This window comes from Pezoporus occidentalis, unplaced genomic scaffold (assembly GCF_034315485.1).
Source record: "Pezoporus occidentalis ecotype Australia unplaced genomic scaffold, CSIRO_AGI_Poc_V1 ctg180, whole genome shotgun sequence".
NCBI classification, from domain to species: domain Eukaryota; kingdom Metazoa; phylum Chordata; class Aves; order Psittaciformes; family Psittacidae; genus Pezoporus; species Pezoporus occidentalis.
The window spans coordinates 1,252,604-1,275,100 of NW_026913641.1; the positions used below are offsets into that span (position 1 = coordinate 1,252,604).

At 47.9% G+C, this 22,497-nt stretch overlaps 1 protein-coding gene across 2 annotated transcripts in view; it reads left to right on the forward strand.

The window, feature by feature from the left end:
- The first annotated feature begins 4,914 nt into the window (after positions 1 to 4,914).
- Positions 4,915 to 22,497, forward strand: part of MYO5B (myosin VB) — a 149,256-nt gene continuing 131,673 nt past the window's right edge. For both annotated transcript variants that reach the window (XM_062615394.1, XM_062615396.1), the window contains exon 1: positions 4,915 to 5,001. In XM_062615394.1, coding sequence (XP_062471378.1) covers positions 4,975 to 5,001 — 27 coding nt within the window. In that variant the 5' untranslated portion in view covers positions 4,915 to 4,974. The remainder of the gene's footprint in view (positions 5,002 to 22,497) is intronic.

The following is a 22,497-nucleotide window of genomic DNA, read 5'->3' on the forward strand; positions in this document are numbered from 1 at the left end:
CTCCCCACAGGACACTTAGCTCCCCCTGTCAATGAGCAAAATTGCTCTTTATGCCAAAGGAGAGGTGGGCGCAATTCAGCTTCTCCCAGGGCATTGCCAGCGAACAGCTCCCTGTTGTGTATTTCATTAGTTTTCCCGCTGTCCTTTTCAGAGGAAGGAAGTGAAAAATCCATTTACAGCCTCATATTCTTTCTTGCTCATAGGCTGTGTGGCACCCAGAAATGTTTTAGCTGCTTTCTTGCATTTTTCCACTTGAGTCCTTGCTGTTAGTTACCTGCAGATGTTTCTCTCCAGCTTTTCAGCTTCTACCATCTTTCCTGCAGCCCTTGCCTTTTCACCCTTTTCCTCTCCCTATCTTCCCTTCCCAGTGTTTGGCTCCCTGTTGGCAAGTACGAGGACTCTTGTGGGTTTTGTTTTGTGGGAGCATGAACGGATGCATGGGGAAGCTGATAAATGGCTGGGATTAGATCTTAGGAGGTCTTGGAATGAATCAGGAATAAACTGCCTGCACAGTCACCTCAGTTTCATGGTTTAAAGCATCAACAAGTTGACGAACACTGTCTGTGGAGAAAGATGTGCATCTGTTTGCAAAAGGACAGGAAGAGACATATTAATCTGAAATGGTATCAGTGATTTTAGCAGAGCAACGCAGCTAATTATGGGTGTTAATGGTGGAATAACCTGGCCCCAAGACCTTGCCCTGCTGAGGGGTGAAGGTGTGTGGTGGGGTTTTATCCTTGCTTACAGACAGGACTTCTCTGAGAGCAGCTTCCTGAGATAGCAGATAGAAAAGGAATGAGTTCACCAGCTGTGATCATCAAGACAAGTGACTAGACAGAGCAGAGCAATGCCTCTTCATGTCTTCTTCCTTGAATCCAAAAAGGGATGTCTGTTCTAGTATTTAAAGGGTGGCTACAAAGAAGATGGAGATTTGCTTTTTACAAGAAGTCCCATGGAAAAGATGAGGGGTGATGGGCACAAGTTACTCCTGGAGAGACTGACTGGACACAAGAGGAAAATCTTTCCCAATGAGAACAACCAGCCACTGGGATAATCTCCCCAAGGAAGTGGTGGATGCCCCAGTGTTGGACACTGTTAAGATTCAGCTGGACAGGGTGCTGAGACATCTAGTCTAGGTCCTGCCATGTCTAAAAAGGATGGACTGAATGATCCTTGAGTTCCCTGGAATTCTCTGACTCCTACAGACACTGAGAAAGAAAATGTCTGTTGCAAACCAGGAGCGTGGGTTGTTAATCAGGATGTCTAGCCTTTACATGGTGCCTTTCAGCAGCCATCTCCAAAGCCACACAGAGTGGCTCCTCCTATTTTTAAGTGGAAAGGCCATCCCAAATAATGCGAATCATAAAATCATAGAATAGGGTTGGAAAGGACCTTAAGATCACCTAGTTCCAACCCCCCTGCCATGGGCAGGGACACCTTACGCTAAATCATATCACCCAAGGCCTCGTCCAACCTGGTCTTGAATAGTCTCATCAGTCCAGAGAGCTCAGGTAATCGTAGGTCTCTGCTCTTCCTGCTGGGTCAAACTGGCAGAATGATTAAGAGATTAATTTCCTGGTCTGCTGGTGTGGCCCTGCACAAGCAACATAGATTTTTTTTTTTCTTTACTACTTTGACCCATCTTTGAAAAATGATCATAATAGCACATTCAGAATTACAGAATTAATTAAAGTGTGTTATTAAAGGTTGTGACACTGTTGGTGGGTACACCCAATATGAGAGGCAAAAACTATCACATTGGTGAGCTGAGTGAATTTGAGCCATCCAAAACCATAATAAGTCTTTTTTTAATAGAATAGTATCTCTGAAGAGGTGGTCAGAGCTATCAAGTATTTATAAAGTATCTGAGCTCCTGTTCCTGGAGGCAAAATTCCTCTGCAATGAACATGAAATCTGCACAAAAATGAAAGTTCAAATGGGAACAGGTTTGCCTTCAGCAGAGATGGATTCCCGTGGGATAACGGCTAACTGAACACCTCTGAAGGGAAACTAGTGGTCAATGAACGTGTTGCTGGGGATGACCCCTTTGCTGCTGGGAGCTCTGAAGGCTTCAGGTTGGAATAGAAGAATGCATAAGGCTCATACCAGGCTGATGAATGGCTGAGTGGGTGAGCAGACTCCTTGAGAAGCATCCTCTCACTTCCCCTAAGAGTCAGGTGAGCGATGCACTAAGAATGGTGCTGTCTGTTGAGACTGAAGAGTTTCCTTAATCCTACTGATTTCCATCTTCTTCCAGTTCCTTTCATCTCCTCACAGTAAAGAGCAAACAAGGTGCCAAGTAGCACACACTTCAAAGTGTGGTCGTGCCTTTGTTTCTCTCCAACCAACACTTGTGTTAGGGTTTTAACTTAGAGAACCAGCAAGCAATAATAAAATCATGGAGTAGTTTGGGATGGAAGGGACCTTAAAGCTCATCCATCTCCAAGCCCCTGCCACGGGCAAGGACCCCTTCCACTAGAGCAGCTTGCTCCAAACCCCTGGGTCCAACCTGGCCTTGAACACTGCCAGGGATGGGGCAGCCACAGCTTCTCTGGGCACCCTGTGCCAGCGCCTCAGCACCCTCACAGGGAAGAGCTTCTGCCTAAGAGCTCATCTCAGTCTCCCCTTGGGCAGGTTAAAGCCATTCCCCTTGGCCTGTCCCTACAGGCCCTTTTCCACAGCACCTCTCCAGTGGCCCAGCCCGTGGGACACATTGCATTGTAACAGGGGGACAAGGCTGGAACCTGTGAGCATCTGAGGGAGCAGACACATTTGACACACATCCTGTAGCTGCAAAGCCACTGGCTCTGCTTAGAGGTGAAAAAAACCCTCCTAGTATGTAGTTATTTTCCCACCCAAAGTGATTCAACGCGCAAGCAAAAGGTGGCACTATAAATTGCTGTTTAAGAGCGAGCACTTGTTAAATATTATCATCAACACAAGTTCTGATTCCCAAATGGAAAGAAGCTCATGCCTCCCAAAGGAGACGATTTCCAGGAACTCAGCACTTCGGACATACTTCAAGGATTTTATATGTAATTTTAGTTTTTTGGTTTCTGATTATCATTAAGTTTTAGATTAATAGAAAATCATGCATGGCACCGGCTGGTATTTTATGGGAACAGCCGTGCTTTGCCTCTGGGCTATCGCTGCTAGTCAGGCTTCACTGACACTTTTGCTCCTGATTGCACTGGTATTTCGTTTTTACAGTTGATTTAATAAAAGGAGAGGAGCAAGTTTTGTTTGCCTGACAAAGCTTTGGAGGCTTTGTAGAGATTAGGCTGTCAAATGTGTTACCCAGGGTAATTTCTATGTAGGGTGCAGGTTTTTCTCCCCTTCTTTGCTCCTTCCCAGAGCCACCTGCAATTTATTTGGAGGTGGATTAAGAGCTGGAAATGGGAGATATCTGCGATGTTGTCTGTCCTCCCAGCTGGCTCTGGGGTGGTAAGGTGGAAAGGTGCCAAAGGGGGGAGTTTCACCCTCCCAAAGGATGAGCAGCAGAGGGCGAGATGCCACTAGCAATGGCTTTAAAGAAAGGCTGTGGGTGCCCCTGTGAACGGCACAGCGTGAAACCATGGCAGGAGGGATCCCCAGTATGGAGTAAACAACCGTGGCAGAGAATAAACTCCTGCTGAGCACATTTTCTGCCTCCTTAGTTAATATGCAAAACACCTTGGATGATAATGAATAGTAATAGTGATTAATTAGGAATACTTTGCATTCACATCATCCTTCTCAGGCTCAGAAGGTGTCTTATAAACAGGAACTGGAGCACAGGGTGATCCCTGTGGGATGGAGGGAGGCAGTGTGGCCATGGACCAAGAGGACTGGGACAGTTTTGGGCTGTTTCTGTCTGAAAAAACATTCCTGATGTTGGTGTAGGATAAAGCAACACGCACCATTCCCAGGAGCACACAGTGTTGACAATGGGAACCCAAACCCACCTTTACGCAGGCGACAAGAGAAAAACCATCCCTGGAGCATTCCTTGCATGTGTTTCCAGCGGGATCATGTGCTGCTCATCCCCGCACAGACGTGTCCTGCCTAAGGACACCCTGTTAAGGCCATTCCTTGCACCCCAATGTATGGCGATCCCTATTTGGGAGGGACGGCAGAACCTCAAACCACCAAGAGGCACCCGCTTGGGCCTTAATTTCCCTTCTGCCATGGGAGAGGAAGAAGAATCAAAGAATAAAAGGGAAAAGAACCCAAAACCAAACCCAACAACAAATAGGGTGGCTGCTTCAGCGGCTCCCTCCTGCTGCAGGGAGCAGGACCAGAGTGGTCTCCTGGGGAAACCGGGGAAGAGGCCGGGACCGGGGAGGGGAAAATGTATGTAAAAAGGGGTTTATTTAAAAAAGAAGCAATAAAAGCCGATACAGGCGGCGAGGGAAAGCGCTGCTCCCCCTGCCGAGCCGTGCCGATCTGACCCCGAACAGTGCTGAGCCCGGCCGAACTGGGCTCGTACCGAGCCGAGCCCAGCTGGGCTGAGCACTGACAGTGCTGAGCCGGGCCGAACTCGGCCCGAAGAGTGCAGAGCCCAACTGATCTAAGCCCGTATGGAGCCGAGCCCAGCTGCGCTGAGCACGAACAGTGCTGAGCCCGGCAGAACTGGGTCCGAACAGCGCTGAGCCTAGCTGATCTGAGCCCTAACAGTGCTCTGAGCGCGGCCGAACCGAGCCCAGCCTGAACTCATCCTAGACGGACCGAACGCAGCCGGAGGGGGCTGAGCGCTGCCTCACCGCCCCATACCTGAGCGGGGCGCGGCGGAGGCGGAGCGGTGCTGCCCCTTCCTCCTCCTCCTCCTCCTCCTCCTCCTCCTCCTCCTCCTTCTTCTTCTTCCAGTGCTGCCGCCCCGCCGCGTCGCTGCCTTTCCTGCCCGCTCCCCGCCGGACGCGGCGGTGTAAAGGTCGCTCGGTGCCGCTCGCTGCCTGCCGGACCCATGTCCCTCGCTTAGCGCAGCCCGGCCCTGCCATGTCCGCCGCGGAGCTCTACACCAAGGTGAGGGGGGTGCCGGTGTCCGTGTGCGTTTTCCTTGTGTTTTGGGGTGGGGGGGGTCCCGCAACTTTTGCCGGACTCATCGCTCCCCTCCGGGCTTCCCCCGGTTTTCCATAGGGAGCAGCGGGCTTCGCCCGCGGGTCCGGGTTGTGGCAGCGTTGGCCTTGTTCTTGGTGGGGTTCCGTCGCCCGAGCGGGCTCCAAACCGCGCTCAGCTTCTCCAGATCCACACGGAGTAGTTTGTTTCCTCGTATTCCTACAGCGCCGGGGTATGGGGCGGGGGGAGAGAGGGAAAACCCGTCCTTACAACTGCTGTAAGTAACCAGAATGCTCCCGAGGTGCCTGGTTTCCGGAGTCCTTTTCGTTCTGTGGCTCAGATAAAGCCCTCGGCCGTGGTATTGCCAAAGGCACCCGCTTCCTGGTGGCAGTCGGCGAGGTGGCATGGCTTCTGGGATGGTGGCCTCGCAAGGTGTCGCCGGGTTTGCATCCTGCTGCCCTCCCGTCGCTTCCCAGAGAGAAACACGGATTTGTCCTAAAAAGTGGCTCGTTGTGATGACGGGAAGCTCCGGTGCTTGGTTTTTGAGCAGAGTTTGAAACCTAGATAAGATATCCCTTGTGTTTTCTTTCTCTTTTATTATCCTGTGGCTGCAGGGTACTGAAGCAGGGCACAGGGTATTCCTGCTCCTCGGTCAGAGCAGGATAGGGAATACATCCCGCACAGATCAGGGCTTTTTGCCCCCTTCTCAGCACGAGGTTTGTGTCCAGAGAGATTTTTGCCGATTGACTTGTCTTGATGAAAGAGCTCCTTGCACGGTATGGAGCGATAACTGGCACAGGGAGCGAGCCCTGTGCCTGTGCTCCACATCTTCCCAAGGCTAGGGAGTGCTGTGGGGCGTCCAGGATGCAGAGAATGTGCTTAGTAAAAACCATCAATAACGCTAAGCAGGGGGCTCATCGAGCGAAGTGCTTGGCTTCGAAACAGGTTTTGCTGCAATAATGAGAATTTTAGTGTTTTAAATTCTTCCTGTGACCATGGTCAGTGCGCAGATGCTGCCAGATTGGCACCAGCCCTCTCAAGGAAACACTTTTTGTCTCTGTGCCAGCCTCCCAGGCTTAACTTTGAGGTAGATTTCTGCTTCTGTAACTCATTTTGCAGACAGCTTTTATGTAATATTGGGGGTTGCCACTTAGGTTTTTTTTTGGCTGTCGATACGAAACGCATGCAGGATGAATTGTGAGTCTGGCAGCTTCTCCTTTGAACCTCCGGGAATTAGAGGAGCCCCACTGGAGCGATGGGGCTGTCTGTGAGCGGGATGACCTCCATCCTTCTCGGGAGCACTTCAAAAGCAAAGTCTCAGGTTTGGAAAACCTTTTTTCCTTGGAAAACCTGATGGGGAGCACAAATAAAGCCATGGCTGAACTGATCCGATGTGCCGACCGCAGCATCTCGTCGGATGAGTGCGTGGATGTGATGGGAAGCATTGCTGGGGAGGAAGGAGGCTGGCTGTGAGTGCAGTGTTATCCCCAACAACCAGGTTAATTGATTCTTAACCTGATGATCGGGTAGTTAACCCGTGTGGTGTTTTTATGCAAACTTGGTTAGCTTTGTATCCATGTTCATTCGTTGATGGCGCCTGTCGGGACATCATCACTTGTGATCCTGGTGCTGTATAGGGACTTTTCTATGAGGCATTTGTGAAGTGATGGGTTTGGTGACAATCTGTGCCTGTCATTAATTTCTAATTCAGTTTTACTAACAGCAGAGATTCTTGATGAGAGCTGGCTCTTCTGATGGTGTCCGTCTGTCCTTTGTGGGCAAGCTGGTGTGGTGCAGCCGTGGATGGTGCCTTGAACCCGCATGGGTCATCTGTGGGGCTGAGCGCTGGCATTGTGGTGAAATTTAGGACCATCCTGCTGTGTTTTCTTCTTCATGGGGTGTCTGTGCCAGTTCTGGGCTTTGAAGCAGCAGGAAAATGTTTCCTGTGACTTTGAATATGTGAGAAAAAGAGCAAAAAAAAAGGCTTTAACAAAACTAACAGCCTCATGTTTAACCTGATGGTTGCCAGCGGCTGATGGAGGACCCCAGGATGAAGCAGATGGGGCTCCTTGGATTGCCTTGTCAGCAGGGTGGGCATGAGGCTTTTGAAGGGAAGGTGTACAGTCTGGCTCACTGGAATTAATACAGGTGTATTGCTGAAAGCCTATAGATCCAGTGTGAGGGGTTGCATTAGCACAGCCACAATGGGGGTCCTTTGGGACCTTCTTTGGGGTCCTTCCTCCTCTTGCTTGAACTAGGATGAGAGAGACTACTGGGGAGCCACTTCAGAGCAGCTGAGTGGGACCTCTGAGGTCGTCCCACCTCTCCTTCCTGCTGGGCTGCAATGGGACCAGCTATGTGTTGTTTAGAGAGCCCTTAGCTTCCACTTAATGCCTGCAGAGCTCTCCTGGGACTTTGTGGGACACACAGCATTTCCTTGGTGCTTAAGGCCGTGTTTGTTAAGCGATGCTGGTGATTTTGTTGTGCACTTAAACTAGAGAGGAACCCATCATGGAAACAACAGCACCTCCGAGTTGCTGGTGGAGGCTCTCTCCATGCAATGTCTCGCCTGTGCCCCTTTTAAGAGCAGGGATGACTGATGTTTAATAGCCCCCATCAAACAAGATAATTAACAGCTTTGCCTAATTATGAGCATGAGAGTAGTTCCAAAACTGCATCAACCTTCAAGCACGTAGGACTCCACTTGTGTAAATAGTTATGGGGAGACCATTATAATACTCTTCTTACTCCTGATGCAGTACCTGGGGACTTTGGGATTGCCTGGCTGTGGGGTTTATTTTGTTGCAGAAGAAAACAGAATTTTAGTGGGACTTATGTCTCAGCAGTAGAGAAGCTGTATGGTGAGGGGTCCTCCAGACCTGGTCCTGGAGCCACTGGCATCAGTGCGTGCAGGAGGAGTAGGGGATGTAATGGTGCTAAGGACTCCAGCTAGAATCAATGAATCCCAGACTGGTTTGGATTGAAAGGACCTTAAAGCTCATCCAGCTCCAACCCCTTGCCACAGGCAGGGACACTTTCCACTGGAGCAGCTTGCTTCAAGCCTCATCCAACCTGGCCTTGAACACTGCCAGGGATGGAATATTCACACTTCCTTGGGCAACTACTTCCAGTGCCATACAAATGTCTTTCTAAGGCTGCCTGGGGCCAGTCCTGCTCCTGACGTGTCCCTGGGGTTCCTGCTACAATGTCCTTTACTTCCTGTCCATCCAGAGCCTTCCAAAGAAACCTGTTGCTGATGCAGCTGAACTACAGCCAAGGTAACTGCAGTCCAATCCTGTGCAGATGTCAGCTTTACTCTGTAATGAGATAAGGGGGATGCTCTGCTCCTCTGAGGTGGGTGCTGGGCAGGATGGAGGGAGGACACCCTCCCTGGAAGATGCTGTCTCCAGCAATGGTTTGATGGGCAGTATTAAACCAGAGATCAGACCTGTTTGCGTGTCTAGCCTTTGTTACTGTATTGAAGCTCTTCATATGACTAAACTATAATTGGTTTTGCTTCTGGATGTTCTGCTCTCTTAAAGGTACTTCTTGAAATGTGTTAATTGAAGTGTAGCCTCTGAACCCCATGTGAAATGCTGCTTCTGCCAGGCTAGGGAATGAGCTGTGCCTTTCTGCTCCTCGAGTGTTGCACAGCTCCAGGTAATGCTCCTCAGAAGGTCTGCATGCTCTGGGTGAGCAAAAACCAGGGTATTTCTTTCTTTTTTCATCCCCCCCCTCCCTTTTTGCAAAGTGACTGTTATTTGCCAAGTATTTTTTAACAGATGATAGAACTTAATGCATTAAAAGATCCTCTTCTAATGGCCAGTGTTGGGTATAGAAAACTCTCTGGTTTTCACTTAAAGTTGTATTAAATAAAGTAGCTGGAATGAATTGGTGGTTTCTTACCCTGGGGAGAAACTCTTCAAAAGCAAATATTGCCAGTGTGATCACATAGTGATTGAGTCAATGAATTGGCATAAACCTTCTGGCATAAAACCTTTCTGAAAATGATTTATCCTTCAAGGCTCAGGGAGGATTCATCCCTAGTCTGTGCCTTTGTGCTGCTTTGGGTTGAGCAGCAGTGGGGAAGGAAAGAGAAGATTTTCTGTCTGTTGTGTAGAGAGAAATTTCTGGGAGTAAGTGTTGGCAATAGGGAAAGTCTGGGGCTCAGTCCCAGGACATCCACGGGACCGCTGGTCCTGAGCTCCTGCCTCTGCCGTTTGCAGCTACTGTTAGGAAAAAGTATGTTATACTTGAAGGTTTTGCTTGGTTTGGGTTTTTTTCCTCTTTTCCTCTTTATTTTAGACTATGAGAATGTGCATGGGTCACACCACGGAAGGTAGTGACAGCTCGGAGGCCACGCTGGGGACATCTTGCCAAAGGAGCCGGATCCATTGGCGTCCCCAGGCTCTTCCTGATCCTGCCTCCATATGAGCTGCAGTCGTGGAGAGGGAATCAGGGAGATGTAAAATACGATTGCTCCAGCCAGCTCCCTGCGGCTGCGGACCGTGCCAAGGGCATGGCCACCTCTGCAGCCTACCAAGGGCAGAGCCCAGCTTGGGGGCTTGAATACCATTCAGCCCAGTGAGTAGGTGCAGGGAGGTGAGTGCTGCTGGCTTTGTGTGCATTGTCCTCCCTTGATGGGCAGGACATGTCCAGAGTCTGCCCCATGTTCTCTCAGCGTTCTGCAGTTGTGTGTCCTGCTGCAAGGCACGTTGTGCAGGGACTTTGCACTGCAAAAATAACCAGGTTTTGTCTTCTGTTGGTGCAATTGTTTGTCTCAGCTGGGCATTTAACAGCACCTGTGCTGGGGTTAGAGGAAAGCCACTGAGCTAACAAACATGGAACTCAGTGCAGGTGCTGGGGCACAGCCCTGGGAATTATTCCAGCGGGGATTAAATAGCTTGATTCCTGCTTTATGTGCTCTTGGTGGTTGGGATTAGTCAACTTGCCTTTCTAAAATACTGTTTTCAAGAATGCCTGCCTTGATACTGTGCTAAGGGTATGAAATTCATGTGTAGGGAATCCCAATACTCATAAGCCAAAGTTGCAGAAATTTGCTGGGTTAACTCTGGGTGAAGGGTGGATATCTATGTGTGTATATATATGTGTGTGTATATATATATATATATGTGTTTGCTTATATATATATATGTTTGCTTATATATATATATGTTTTCTTTTATATATATGTGTGTTTGCTTATATATATATACGTTTGAAGTTGCTCTCAGTTTGCTGTAGTGCAGTGCAATCATAGGCGCGTTGAGATTTTAATTTGCACACCAAGTAGTCTGTAGCTCTGGCCAAAAAAGGAGCAGTGTACCCTTACTGCAATAGCTGTACAGAGAGGAGTAGCTTAACTTTAGCATGAAGGTGGACTTTGGACCTTCTGAGTTAGTCGGTAGTGTAATAAATAGCATGTAGTGAAGTTGAAGCCCTGAGTCGGTTTCTTTTGCAGCATTATTTTGTGCTCTTTGACCTGCTCTGCAAACAGAGGCATTTTGTGGCTGTTAAAGGAATATCAGCATGAACTACAGTTCAGATGAGGAAAATGACTGCTTTTACTGCAGCAAAACCTCAAGCTTTGCCTGATACCCGGAGCACTTGCAAACTGTTTTAGTGAAGAATTTGTTATTTAGCAGAACTGGTAACATTCCCTGTGAGCTTTCTGTCTCTTGAGTGGGTTGTGTAAGGCAATTGCCCTCGAATGCCCCTGGCCTGCTGCAAGACATGTCTTGAGGGCTTGGGTTGGCTTTTGGCTTAACCTGGTCCTCCAGAAAAGACCAAAGGGATAGTGGCAGGGCTGGGAAGGTCCAGGGATCGATGGGTGATGGGCTTTATGTAGCCTTCCTTGTCTGAATGCTCATTAGCATGCTATCCAGGGCTCAGTAAACTCTTCAATTTTACTAATGAGTCTATTAAGGATTTAGTATTTGTGCTCTTTGCTGTGATATCTAGAGGATTTGTAGAGGAACATCCCAACAGGGAAGAGTCTGCAGCCTGGAAGTGTGACCTTTTCTCCCAGCTGTGCACTGCTTTTGTCCTTGGTTTGCTGTGTCCAAAGTCTTCTCCAGCCAGCTGAAACCTGTGAGTCATGGGAACGGGTTAAACATGTCAAATGCTGGGCTATAAGCCTACAAGAACTGTAAGCAGCATAGGTCCATAAACCCTTACTATAAGGAACGTAAGCCCTTAATGGCAAGTTATGGCCCCAAATCCATGGCTTGGTGTGATGTGCTGGGACAGTGGTGCAGGTTCTTTATCAGTGTGTGCTGCTGACCTACTGTGACAGCATCCTTCACCACTTTTAAGTATCAGCTTTTTAGCCTGTTTTTTAGTCTTTTTAGCACTGGCTTTTAGTCCCCCACACGTGCCCATATGAAGCTGGTAGTGCTGTTAGGACATTCAGACCCTGCTGTGGCAGTTGCAGCAGGTGACACACATGGTAACCTGTAAGTAACATGTCTTGATGCCCTTCCATTAGACCAGGTTGCTCCAAGCCCCATCCAGCCTGCCTAGGGATGGGGCAGCCACAGCTTCTCTGGGCACCCTGTGCCAGCTCCTCAGCACCCTCACAAGGTGCTTCTCTAATGTCTAATCTAAGTCTCCCCTCTGTTAGCTTAAAGCCATTATTTTCCCATATGGGTACTGGTGGGGTGGTTTTGTGCTGTTTGGGTGCTTGGTATTGATATACTCCACGTAATGTGGCTTGGAGATATGTGCTCTGTCCACTTGTCCATCCTGACTTTTAGATGTTCTTGTTGGTTCTCATCCATCCTTTCGCCCATGAGTCCCTGTTTGCCACATGCTCCCAGTTTAACTCTTCCTTGAGGACACCTTTTCCATGCCTGAGGTTGACCTGCATTTTCAGCTTGTGACCACTTCCCTTGTGCTGAACCACGGGCAGCCTTGTGGGTCTGGTGGGCTCCATGAAGGGATGTGTTTCACTTGGTGAAAGCCAGGGATTATCTCAGTTGATCCCTACCTTCACCCTTCCAGTGAGTCACTGCCCAAGCTCCATTATGATAGCCTCACTGAGGTGTGAGGTGCTGGTAGGATGTGCTAACCACCATTTACAGTGCTGTTGGGAGCAGGATATGTTGTGGGTGAATCACAGCTGCTACTTATCAAAATAACACCTTACATCCTGGGAACATGTCCTGGTGAGTCACCCCTCTTCAAAGGAAAAAAGACCCTTAATGTGTTTAAAGATGGCTTTTCAAAAGTCATGGAGGACAGTGGTGGGAATGCCTGGTTTCTTCTGAAAGCCCCACAGGGATGATTTCGGGTGGCTCAGGCAAACCAAGTTCCCAAGCAGGCTGGATGTGAGCAGCGGACATGTGCCTTAAAAAATGGGTGTTGAAAACTGTTTAAAAATCTATTTGTTTAAAATAAATCTGATCCCTGTGCCTGCTGTGAAAGCTGGTCCTTGGTGCTACACCCCATGTGAGCAGAAAAGACAGTGTAAGCATATTTCAAGGCAGCAAGTGGATGCGGAGGTACTGAGATGATGTAAGCTATAATTTTCAACCTAATTAAGCTGAGTAACTCCTTGTGGATTTATGGCTCTTAATTACTTTTAGCGCTGCTAGCATGGGTGCTGTGGGTATTGCTGTTTTTTAGGTACTGAGTGTGATGTCTGGCTGTGTTGGAGGAGCGGTACCCACGGCATGGTCTCAGTCAAGGACATGATCTCCTGATGGGGTGGGCATGGAGAGCTGGAGGTGGCTTTCACGTGGCAGTACTGGACTACAGTGGTCTTGGATTGGCCCCACATGTCCTGCTAGGACCATGTGTCCTCTTCAGGGGCAAGGTGGAGGTGCAGGAGAATCAGGTCCTGCTCCAGACCCATGCAGACCTCAGCAGGAGGTAGATGTGCGAATACTGGTGTGGCTCTCACCAGCCTTTCCCATGGTTCTGTAGTGCCTGTTTCTTGCCTAGCTGATGCCTGCTTTCACCATCATGTTCAGTGGTAAAAAATAGAATAACAAAGGAAAAGAAGGCCCAAGTGTGCTGCTCATCCAGCATTTGATTGATGCCTTGTGTCACTATGCTGTCCCCTTGCTTGCCTTTATCGGTAAATCACTTTTCTGATGGGATAGACCATCAATATCTGCACTACCATCTTGTAGTAGTGGTACCAACAAGGCATGGTTTGGTTTGAGGAAGATCTTAAATAGCACCAAGAAGCTCTTCTGGAAGTCATATCTGCATGGGGTGAGAACATCTCACCGTAAGGCTGGTGGAGAGCTGCCCTTGGGGTGTCTGCAGGGACTCCCCTACTCTGAATATTGGGCTTCCACCCCCAGATTCTGGTGTTGTAGAGATGCAATTTGCTTTTCCTCTCCTGTCTGACTCTGACCATGTGCAGCTGAAGTGCTGCTGGGGACACGTTGTTTGTGGCTAGATGGCTTTTAGGGGACCAGGGTCCCTGGATGAGGGACTCTCTTCTGAGCTGGGCTGCCCTTGTCTGTCCTGCAACACATGTTCTATGGCCCTGAGCATTATAAAGATCCTGTCCAGAGGGATAGGTAGATCATGGCACTTCTCTGTAGACCCAGAAATGCCAGGTTTGAAATCTCTTGCTGTACTTTCCTTCTGCTTTATTTCTTTTTTTTTTCTTTTGCTTTCTAAAGCCTGTATTTTCATTTGGACCTTGTTTCAGTGAGGTGATAACTTCTTCCTCCCTGTGCATAGTGGTGAGATGGATGCTTATGCTTCATCCACCCTGCCATGGAGGATGGAGGCAGGGTTCTTAAATAAAATACTTCCTTTTTACATAAAAACAAAGAAAAAGGAAGGAGGAAAACCCGAGGTGTCTCAGCATGCAGGTCTGGACTCTAGACAACACTGATGCTCAAGGTTAGGGTGCTGGTGCTTTGGGTGCAACTGGTGTCAGGACAGGCTGTGGGTTTCAGCCTCGCAGCACTGCTGTCACCCTGGGGTGATTCCTGCTGCTCAGCCCCTTGCCTGCTCGCTGTGAAACCTTGTGAGCTCTTGCCATGCCGAAACAAATTCTGTGCCGGGGCTGTCAGAGCTGATCTTCGTTCCCTCATGCTCTGCTCTCCCCGCTGCTGTTCTGGTAAGTGATGGCTGTGCTTGCACCCGCTTCTTGGTGCAGGAGCGTGGGGGCCATCGCTGCAATGCCAGATAGACACAAGAAGTGCTGCCTGGCTTAGAAACATGAAATACCCGTTTGCTTGTCCATCAGGGTAGGCCTAAATCATCTTCAGGAGCAAAACTTGCTTGAATTTGCCTTTCAGCACCCGACGCTCCGTGCTGAAGGAGATGGGATGGACAAGGCTGTTTCAGGCTGTGCAGCCCCTTACAGACCCCAAAGACTGAGCTGCAGGGAGGCTTTTCCTTCCCCAGCAATGCTGCGCCAGCATTTGCATCCCAAAGTCCAGCAGCAGGCAGAAAACATGCTGATCTCACACAAATGCAGCCTCTCTGGGGCCTTCTGCTTTGTCCAAGGAACAGTGTGGTACAGAAATCCATACTTTTTAGAAGAAAGTCTGTTCTCAGAAATAGAACATTCTATTTGGCAATGCCAGGAAGTCTGTAACTCTTCAGGTTTTCACTATTTTTTTACATGTATTTTTTAAATTTATTTTCTATTTTTTTGACCGAAAAGGTCCTGTCCCCTGACAGTCTTTGCTCTGGTGCAAAGTTTGAGTGCTGGCAGGTCACATGAAGTGAATCAGCAGAATGCAAACCCTGCTGTTACTCACTAAACTTTGCTCAGAATTCATCTAATTGTAGACCCAATAGGTACTTCAGGAGCTCCAACTCTTTTCCTTTGAGCAAGGGGCTTAGCCCCAGCCCCTGGGGCAGCACTTGCCCCACCTGAGCATCCTCCCAAGATCCATGCTCCAAAGTATGATAATTTTGAACCCTTTGGATATAAATCATGCTGAGTGATTACTTCCTGTTGTATCCCAATTTTAAATGGTATTTTCTCTGTTGGGTAGCAGGTTTACTGCTTTTTCATCCTTTTTCTTTTTAGTCACAGATGGCTCTGTTTTAATACTCAATCACTTGCGAGGTATTACCCTATTTTGGGCTGCCACAAATCGCTGGCATGATGGCTTTTGGTGTCCCCGTGTGAAGACCAGGCTAGATATTGTGGCTGATACAAAAAATCCCTGGGACTTCAGTGTGCAGAAGTGTGTTTAGCTATCGGATCATAAGTTAGTGAGGCTTCATCCTTTTAGCAGCTCTGGAAGCAGTTTCTTGTCTCCACGCGTTCAGTACTAAAGGCTGAATGTTTCTAAAGGGAAAACCTTCCAACAAACCCATTTAATTTTCCTCAGTAATATTGTGTGGACAATCTGTTGGCGACTGTTTTATCTGGCGTGCCATCTCTGGGCTTATGACCCTCTTTGATGTGGCTCATTCAGGGGAAAAATGGCATTACACACTACCTCAATCACTCAGATGTCAGAGAGGATATCTCGTTTGACTAATCGGGGGGAAATTTGGGAAGATTTAGTAATGCCAGGAGACATGACCCACTTTCAGATAAACGCTTTTCAGACAATAGAGGTTGCCCTGAGCTGTGGGGGAGGGTGAAACATTCACAGGGTAGAAATAATTAATAATTGTTTATAATTATTAGATTTTATATTGTTGTGCTGAACTTCTCCCAGGTGCACAATGTGTTTGCTTCCTAATCTGGTGTTTTGTTGGGTCTTGTTTTTTGTTTTAGAAGAATAAAGTGCTGTCACCAGCTGGCTTTTGACATATTTGTGTTACCCAGAGATCCCAGGCTGCTGACACCTATCACCTTTGGGATGCTCCATTGAGCACAGTGGGTGGTTGAAGGGTGTCGTGATGGTGTTGGGAGCTGTGGTCTGGTGTGATATGGCTCTGGTCCAGCTGCTGGAGACCAGCACAGGTTGGAGATGGGGAATCTACTGTGGGAGTTTGCCTTGAGGGTCCTGGAAGGTGTCCACCCAATGAAATGCATCTTAAGTACATGAAGACAGAAGAATATCAGTCTGTAATGCTAGGTTTCTGTGTTTTTTTTGGTATCAGAACCCTTTTATGCAGTTCACCCCTATTCCTATGTCATTTGTGGGGCTTCTGGCCAAAACAGCAACAGAAATCAGAAAGGTGCAGCGCTATGATATTGTAAAACTGTGAGAAAACCAAACCTGATGCTTGCTTTTGTAGTATATAAATTTTATTCTTCAATGACAACAAAAGAGAGTATTCTTTAAGTACTAATTGCATAATTTTCAGTGCTGCAAGTTCTGTCAAGCAACTTGTGACTGTTCCTTTGTGCAAGGTTTTACCATTGCAGCCATATGAGCTGAGCAAAACCAACTTGGTCTGCTTAAAACTTCTTATAACCCCTTAGTAAAAACACGTTTATAATCATTCCAGAGCATAGCAACAACAGTTCTGCCTTCATTTCATGTTGCAGCTAAACGTCTGGCAGTATCTTGCAATTGGCTGTGCTGACGTGAACGTCCAACATGATTGAGCAACGTCAGAGCCCACCTGGAAATCAGAAGATGAAAAACATCCACTTTGGGATGTTCCTGGTTTCTGCATGGGGGTCCAAATTTTCAACCTCTTGTTGTCATTTGGCAAAACAAACGTGTGTCAAAATAACCTTTTGAATGATCAAGCAGCTGTAGGTGTTTTTTAATGATCTATTTTTCCCTGCAGCCACAGACTTCATCGCTGCTCTTCCACAGTAAAAAAACATTTTGTTTTCAAGTAGTTCCCTAAATTCTGTTCTGTTAAGAGCCACATTATAACAAACTTCAAGCATAGAATAGAATCATAGAACAGTTAAGGTTCGAAAGGACCTTAAGATCACCCAGTTCCAACCCCCCTGCCATGCGCAGGGACATCTCACACTAAACCATGGGTGACATGGCTCTGTCCAACCTGGCCTTGAACACTGCCAGGGATGGAGCATTCACAGCTTCTCTAGGCAACCCATTCCAGTGCCTCATCACCCTTACAGTAAAGAACTTCTTCGTTAGATCCAATCTAAACTTCCCCTGTTTAAGTTTGAACCCATTACTCCTTGTCCTATCAACTACAGTCCCTAATGAAGAGCCCCTCTTTACTAAGCCAGCTAGCACCTTTCTCAGATTGAAGTCTTGCTTCTTCTGCCTCTAAGCTTCAAAGCCAGTGGACTGACGGAATTTGGGCGCATTTCTGTTGATGAGCGCTGCTTTTACATGCTGTTACAGTGATAGCTGGAAGATGTGTGGCCCTTGTCTAGATAAATCCATTTCCTTCACACATACCTCTGGGTGTTTGGTGAATTGGTCACTGGGGTATTCGTTGGGGTTCTGAACTCCAAATTATCGTTGCGTCCTGTGCAGTGCCCCAGTGGAATTCCTGAAGCATCAACGGAGGGTGTTGAAGCCCTGATTGAAGTCATTCATGCTGCTGAGAGCATCTGTGTTCTTTGGGTGACTCAGGAGGGATAGTACCTGGTTGGGCAGGAAGGTGGTCTTACTGCTTCTGTAAGCACCAGGGATGCTTATGCCTGCCTGCTCACTGTCATGTGCCTGGGAAGCAGCTGGAAAGTTGGGAAGAGCTAAAATACACCCGGGATCTGGACAAACCTGTCCTGCAGTCAGGCTAAACTCCAATATAGTTATTTTGTCTGGGAGGGAAGAGGCTGTTTTGGAAGGACTTGACTCCACTCCTCCTGCTCACACGAAACACACGTCATTTAGCAAGTCAGGACAGAGCAAAATGTAGTGGCCAAGGCCTGAAGGAGCCAGCCCAGCAGCTGGACGTGCTGGAGATGAATGCAGATCTGAACCATGGCTCATAATTTGAAAGCTGAATAGCTTTTCAAACAGCCTGAGAGATGGAAGAGACCCTGGCTGCGTCTGCCTTACCTCCTTTAACCCCATAAAGAGCACTGACCCTTGTCTCTTACAGGTTCTGTATATGATTTATGTTTGATTTAAAAGCTGGCTGCTGCATTAACACAGTTGTCCAGTGCCCCTATTTCAACCTTGGAGTAGTCTCTTGGGAGTCACAGTGCCCACCCAAGGGATTCATGTTGGACAGTTGAGTTGTATTAAGGATGTTTAAGTTGTTTTATGGAAGCAGGCCAGTGAAAAAGGGAGACTTGGCAGTTCCAGGCAGAGCTTAAGAAAAGCTGAAGCCACCAGAGAAACATGTATAGATCTTCTGCTCTGGTACAAAACCTGCAGCGATGGACCGGACAGGGCCTTCTTCATCCCATAAGCACTTGATTGCACTGAATGTGGGCAGCCAGAACAAGTGTGAAAATGTGGCAGTAGCTTTTTGCCACTAAACCAGCCGTGATTATTTGTGGGGCTGAAGTGACACATGAAATCTTAAAGGATCTCTTCAGGATTCAAGTGTTCCTTCAGTAACCAAATGCTGCTGGTGCTGGTGGCAATGTCCTACAGTTGCACGCTGGAGCAGTGTCCTACCCACCAGGCATGTGCCTTACTGAGGCTTTTCTGGTCCATGAGGATGCTTTGAGCTCCCCAGATTAGAGCCCTGAGCTCTCGTGTATGGGGTTAGCAGATGGTGACCTCTCTATGTGTTGCACATCCTTTCCGTGTGCTCACAAAACATCCCACTTTGGGCAATTTAAACAGTTTCTGAGGATTTCTCTTGCATTTGGTTTCTGTAGATTGGCCATATGATGCTGGGAATAAGTTTACTGTAGTGATGAAACACACATTAGGACTGATAGCAACATTTAGCTGCTAAAGTCTGTCTAGCTACTGGAGGAGCCTCTATGTTTTATATCTTGCAATGGGGAGAGATTTGTGACTTGTTTTCTCCAGTGTCAGTGTAATACAAGATGTGGGCTTTCTCCTGTGCATGCATATCCTGAAAGGAGTTCAGAAGCATTGGAGAAGAGGGAAAATCCCAGCTCATGAGCTTCCCCAGCTGGTGTTTCTGTCTGGAAGCAGGCAGTGGGGATGCTGGTGTTTTCTGGTTGCCTTTCAAGCAAAGCCCAGCCTTTTGACAGGGTGCTGCTGGTAGTCAACGAAGGCATGAAACATCCTCTGAGAACAGGCTAAAATAGTGTTTAAACAGCTTAAACTGCTTTCCCATGAAAAGAGCTGTTGTGAAAACCAGTCCCTTGGGGTTTCTCACTGGGGCATCATTGCTGGCAGCCCAAATGAGCTCAGTTTGTGGCCATGCTGTGCCCACCGGTGACAGCCACGTTGTCCCCTGCTCCTTGCTGTGGTCACTAGTGCTATCATTGCAAACCTTGCAAAGATTTGGGCAGCGTTGTGTTTCAGCTGAGGTGGTTTCTCCAAAATGCATTAGGCTGGAGCTCAGATCCACAATTCCCATGGCTGGAAATGGCAGCAGTGAAGGGAGCATGGAAATACGGACACTTCTGCACCAGGAAGTGACCATCAGGTCCCTGGGTATTGAGCTGGGCAGGTTTTGCTCTGCAGGGTTGCTTGGCCTCTGTGGTGCAGTTAATGCTGAGGACATCCTTTAGCTTTGCATTTGGAAGTGACCCTGTTTTGCAAATACAATATGGGGCTGACAGGGGAGGGGAAGGCAAATATTTGGATTTCTGCTGCTGAATCCATCTTGCTGATGCTCTGATAGGACCTGTTCCTGTCTCATTCTAGTCTCTGCACTTACTAAAGTATTTCTGAGTTTGTTTACAGAAGCTCAGAAGAGGGTCTTATCTCCACTGTGGTTGGGAGTAAGGAGGTTGTGCTCTGACAGTGGATTTAATAGTGCTCTGATTATGGCTTGCCACCATCCTTGTAGGGAGAGCTGGCTTAGTGGGGAGTAGCAGAGTGAGAGTGCCACGGGGAGAAGGTAAACTGAAATGGTGGCAAAACCTGGTTGGTATTTGGTAGTCTGCTTGGCTGGTGGGTGAAGGAGATGAAGAGGGTGGGCATGATCTTAAGTGTGGAAACCACCTACATGCTGCTTGTCTTGATATCCTGGGAAGAACAGAGGCAAGGGCATGACTTCTATCATCAAAAATGAATCTAAGCCACTCCTACATTTGTCAAGTCAGTGGTTTGAGGTTGTTTTATTCCTCATTATTCCATACCAGAGTTGACTATACCTTATTTTCTTGAATTATATTCTGATAATTATGGTAACTTGAGACTTGCATCTGATATTCTGACATTTCTGGAGAAATGGATGTCAGTGTACGTTTGTGGTTTTAGGGAGAAGAGGGAGTTGATCCCAGTGGTACAATTTGGGATGTGGTGGAAACCCACTTTCATCTATTAGCTAAGCCTTTGGGTAACTCTGCAGTTGGATTCCTGGTGCTCTCTCATGAGGCCAATCTCCCTGTGATTATCCCCAGGCATAATCTGCCCTCCTGAGCTGGCCTGAAAAGGTGAGAGCTTCGTTACCTGCCCTTCTAGTGTGGTCAGCGTATGGAAGAACCACTCCAAGTTCTGATTCCTACTCATGTGGCTTCATTATCTATATATATATGTGTGTGTGTGTGTATGTATCTAGCTATTTCTCAGAATTTCTACCTGTGGACTGCCCTGAGTTTAGCTGAAATTCCACATTAAATGCCTATTGCTTGAATAAAGGCTCATAATTGTGCTCAGAGAGTAGTAACTCTTGTTTCCTCAGCCACCACCTTTTCAGATCTTCCAGGCAGTTTTGATGTATATGGAGAATAACAGACGTTCAGATCATGAATTTGAGTTTAATCCTGTAGTCATGCTTGATGCTTTGTTCCTAATAAGCAGAAATCAGCTCCTTAGAAGGTTGGGTGATTCAATAACAGTACAGAACGCTTCTACAAGGAAGAGGTGCCAGCTGTTGTAAGTCTGAAAAGCTGACTTGATTTGGGATAATAAATTAGGAAACCCCAGGCTGGTTTGTGTTGGAGGGGACCTTAAAGCTCCTCCAGCTCCAACCCCTGCCACGGGCAGGGACCCCTTCCACTAGAGCAGCTTGCTCCAAGCCCCTGTGTCCAACCTGGCCTTGAACACTGCCAGGGATGGGGCAGCCACAGCTTCTCTGGGCACCCTGTGCCAGCGCCTCAGCACCCTCACAGGGAAGAGCTTCTGCCTGAGAGCTCATCTCAGTCTCCCCTTGGGCAGGTTAAAGCCATTCCCCTCCAGGCCCTTGTAAAATGCCTTTAACCCTCCAAGTTGAAGGTTAAAATACCTTGAACCTTTGCAGTCATGCTGTGAACCAGGGCTCTGGGAGTTTTCAGTCTTGGAATTCAGGTCTGTGGGTCACTTTTGGCTTGTGGATAGCAGTAGCATCATCAGCATCACCTCTTTAATCTAAATTACTAACTGACTGTAATTGTCCAAGAGTGGAGGCATTGTTTGTACTTGGAAGAGCACCGTCTGCTGGTCACTGCAAAAGGACCTGGATTTAGTTTATTTATGGGCACCAAAAGACATATCATGCTTTTGGACCTCTCCTGAGCACCTTCCCTGTGCTGCTGGGAAGCCTATGGAGCTGTGGTCCCTTGTCTGGTGCCGCTGTGTGCTTGAGCCCTTGTCTTTCAAACAGTGACAGTTCCCCTGCAAATGGGAGGTCATGCAAGGCCACCTCCTGCTCTGGTATTTTCTTAATGCCTCAGAGCTTGTGCAGGGTTAAGCACCAGGTACATGGGGTACAGAGCTTTGGAGCTCAAGTTTTAGGCAGTTGAAGAAAACTTCTACTAAGGGATATTCTCAAGAGGTTTCATAATCTGCAGAAAGAACCATTACAGCCTAGTGCATCATGATGCATGCCCTGACCGCTACTTGAGGCTTTCTTTAGGTTGGTATGACCTCTTCTGTCTCAACTGTTGAGCATCCACATTTATGCTGAGAGTTTCATGGGGCTGAGGAGCCTTCGTACAACAAATCTAGATTTAGATAGAAGTGACACGACATGCACTTGAAGATGCTGGTGGGTGCCCACCACCAATGGCTTAACAAGAAATGGCTGTGAACAGCATAACATGGAGTTATATCTCTAATGTTGCTGTTGAGGAGGAGGTGGGTGACCGTGACCTCTTCTCTTGCTGCTGCTTGAGTTAATGGCCATTTGGCTCACACCAGCCTCTTTTCCCATTAGCTGATGGGTGGGAGCTGGTGTGGACACACCACGCTCCAAAAGGCAACAGGATTTCAAGGGCTCATTGCTGTGGAGCTTGAAATGTGTCTTAAGTGGCTGTTGTCGAGGAGGGGATGCTATAAAGGCTCTGAAAATGTTTCTTGAAATACACATTTCTCATTACATGCCAGCTGTTAAGCAGAGAAGCCTCTGCTGATCTGCACATGAGGTTTAAAAAGGCTTCGGGGTTTGGGTGTTGTGGTGGTGGGGAGGATTGTGCCTTTTCCCCCACAACCACTTGACTTCCCCCTGTGTGTGTGCAGCCCCAACACGTGCTGAAATCTGGCATTTCCCAGGAGTGACACATTGATCTGTGCTTCACAGGTTAGGTGGCTGTAAACAATGGCCATATACAGTGATCCAAACGGGTTA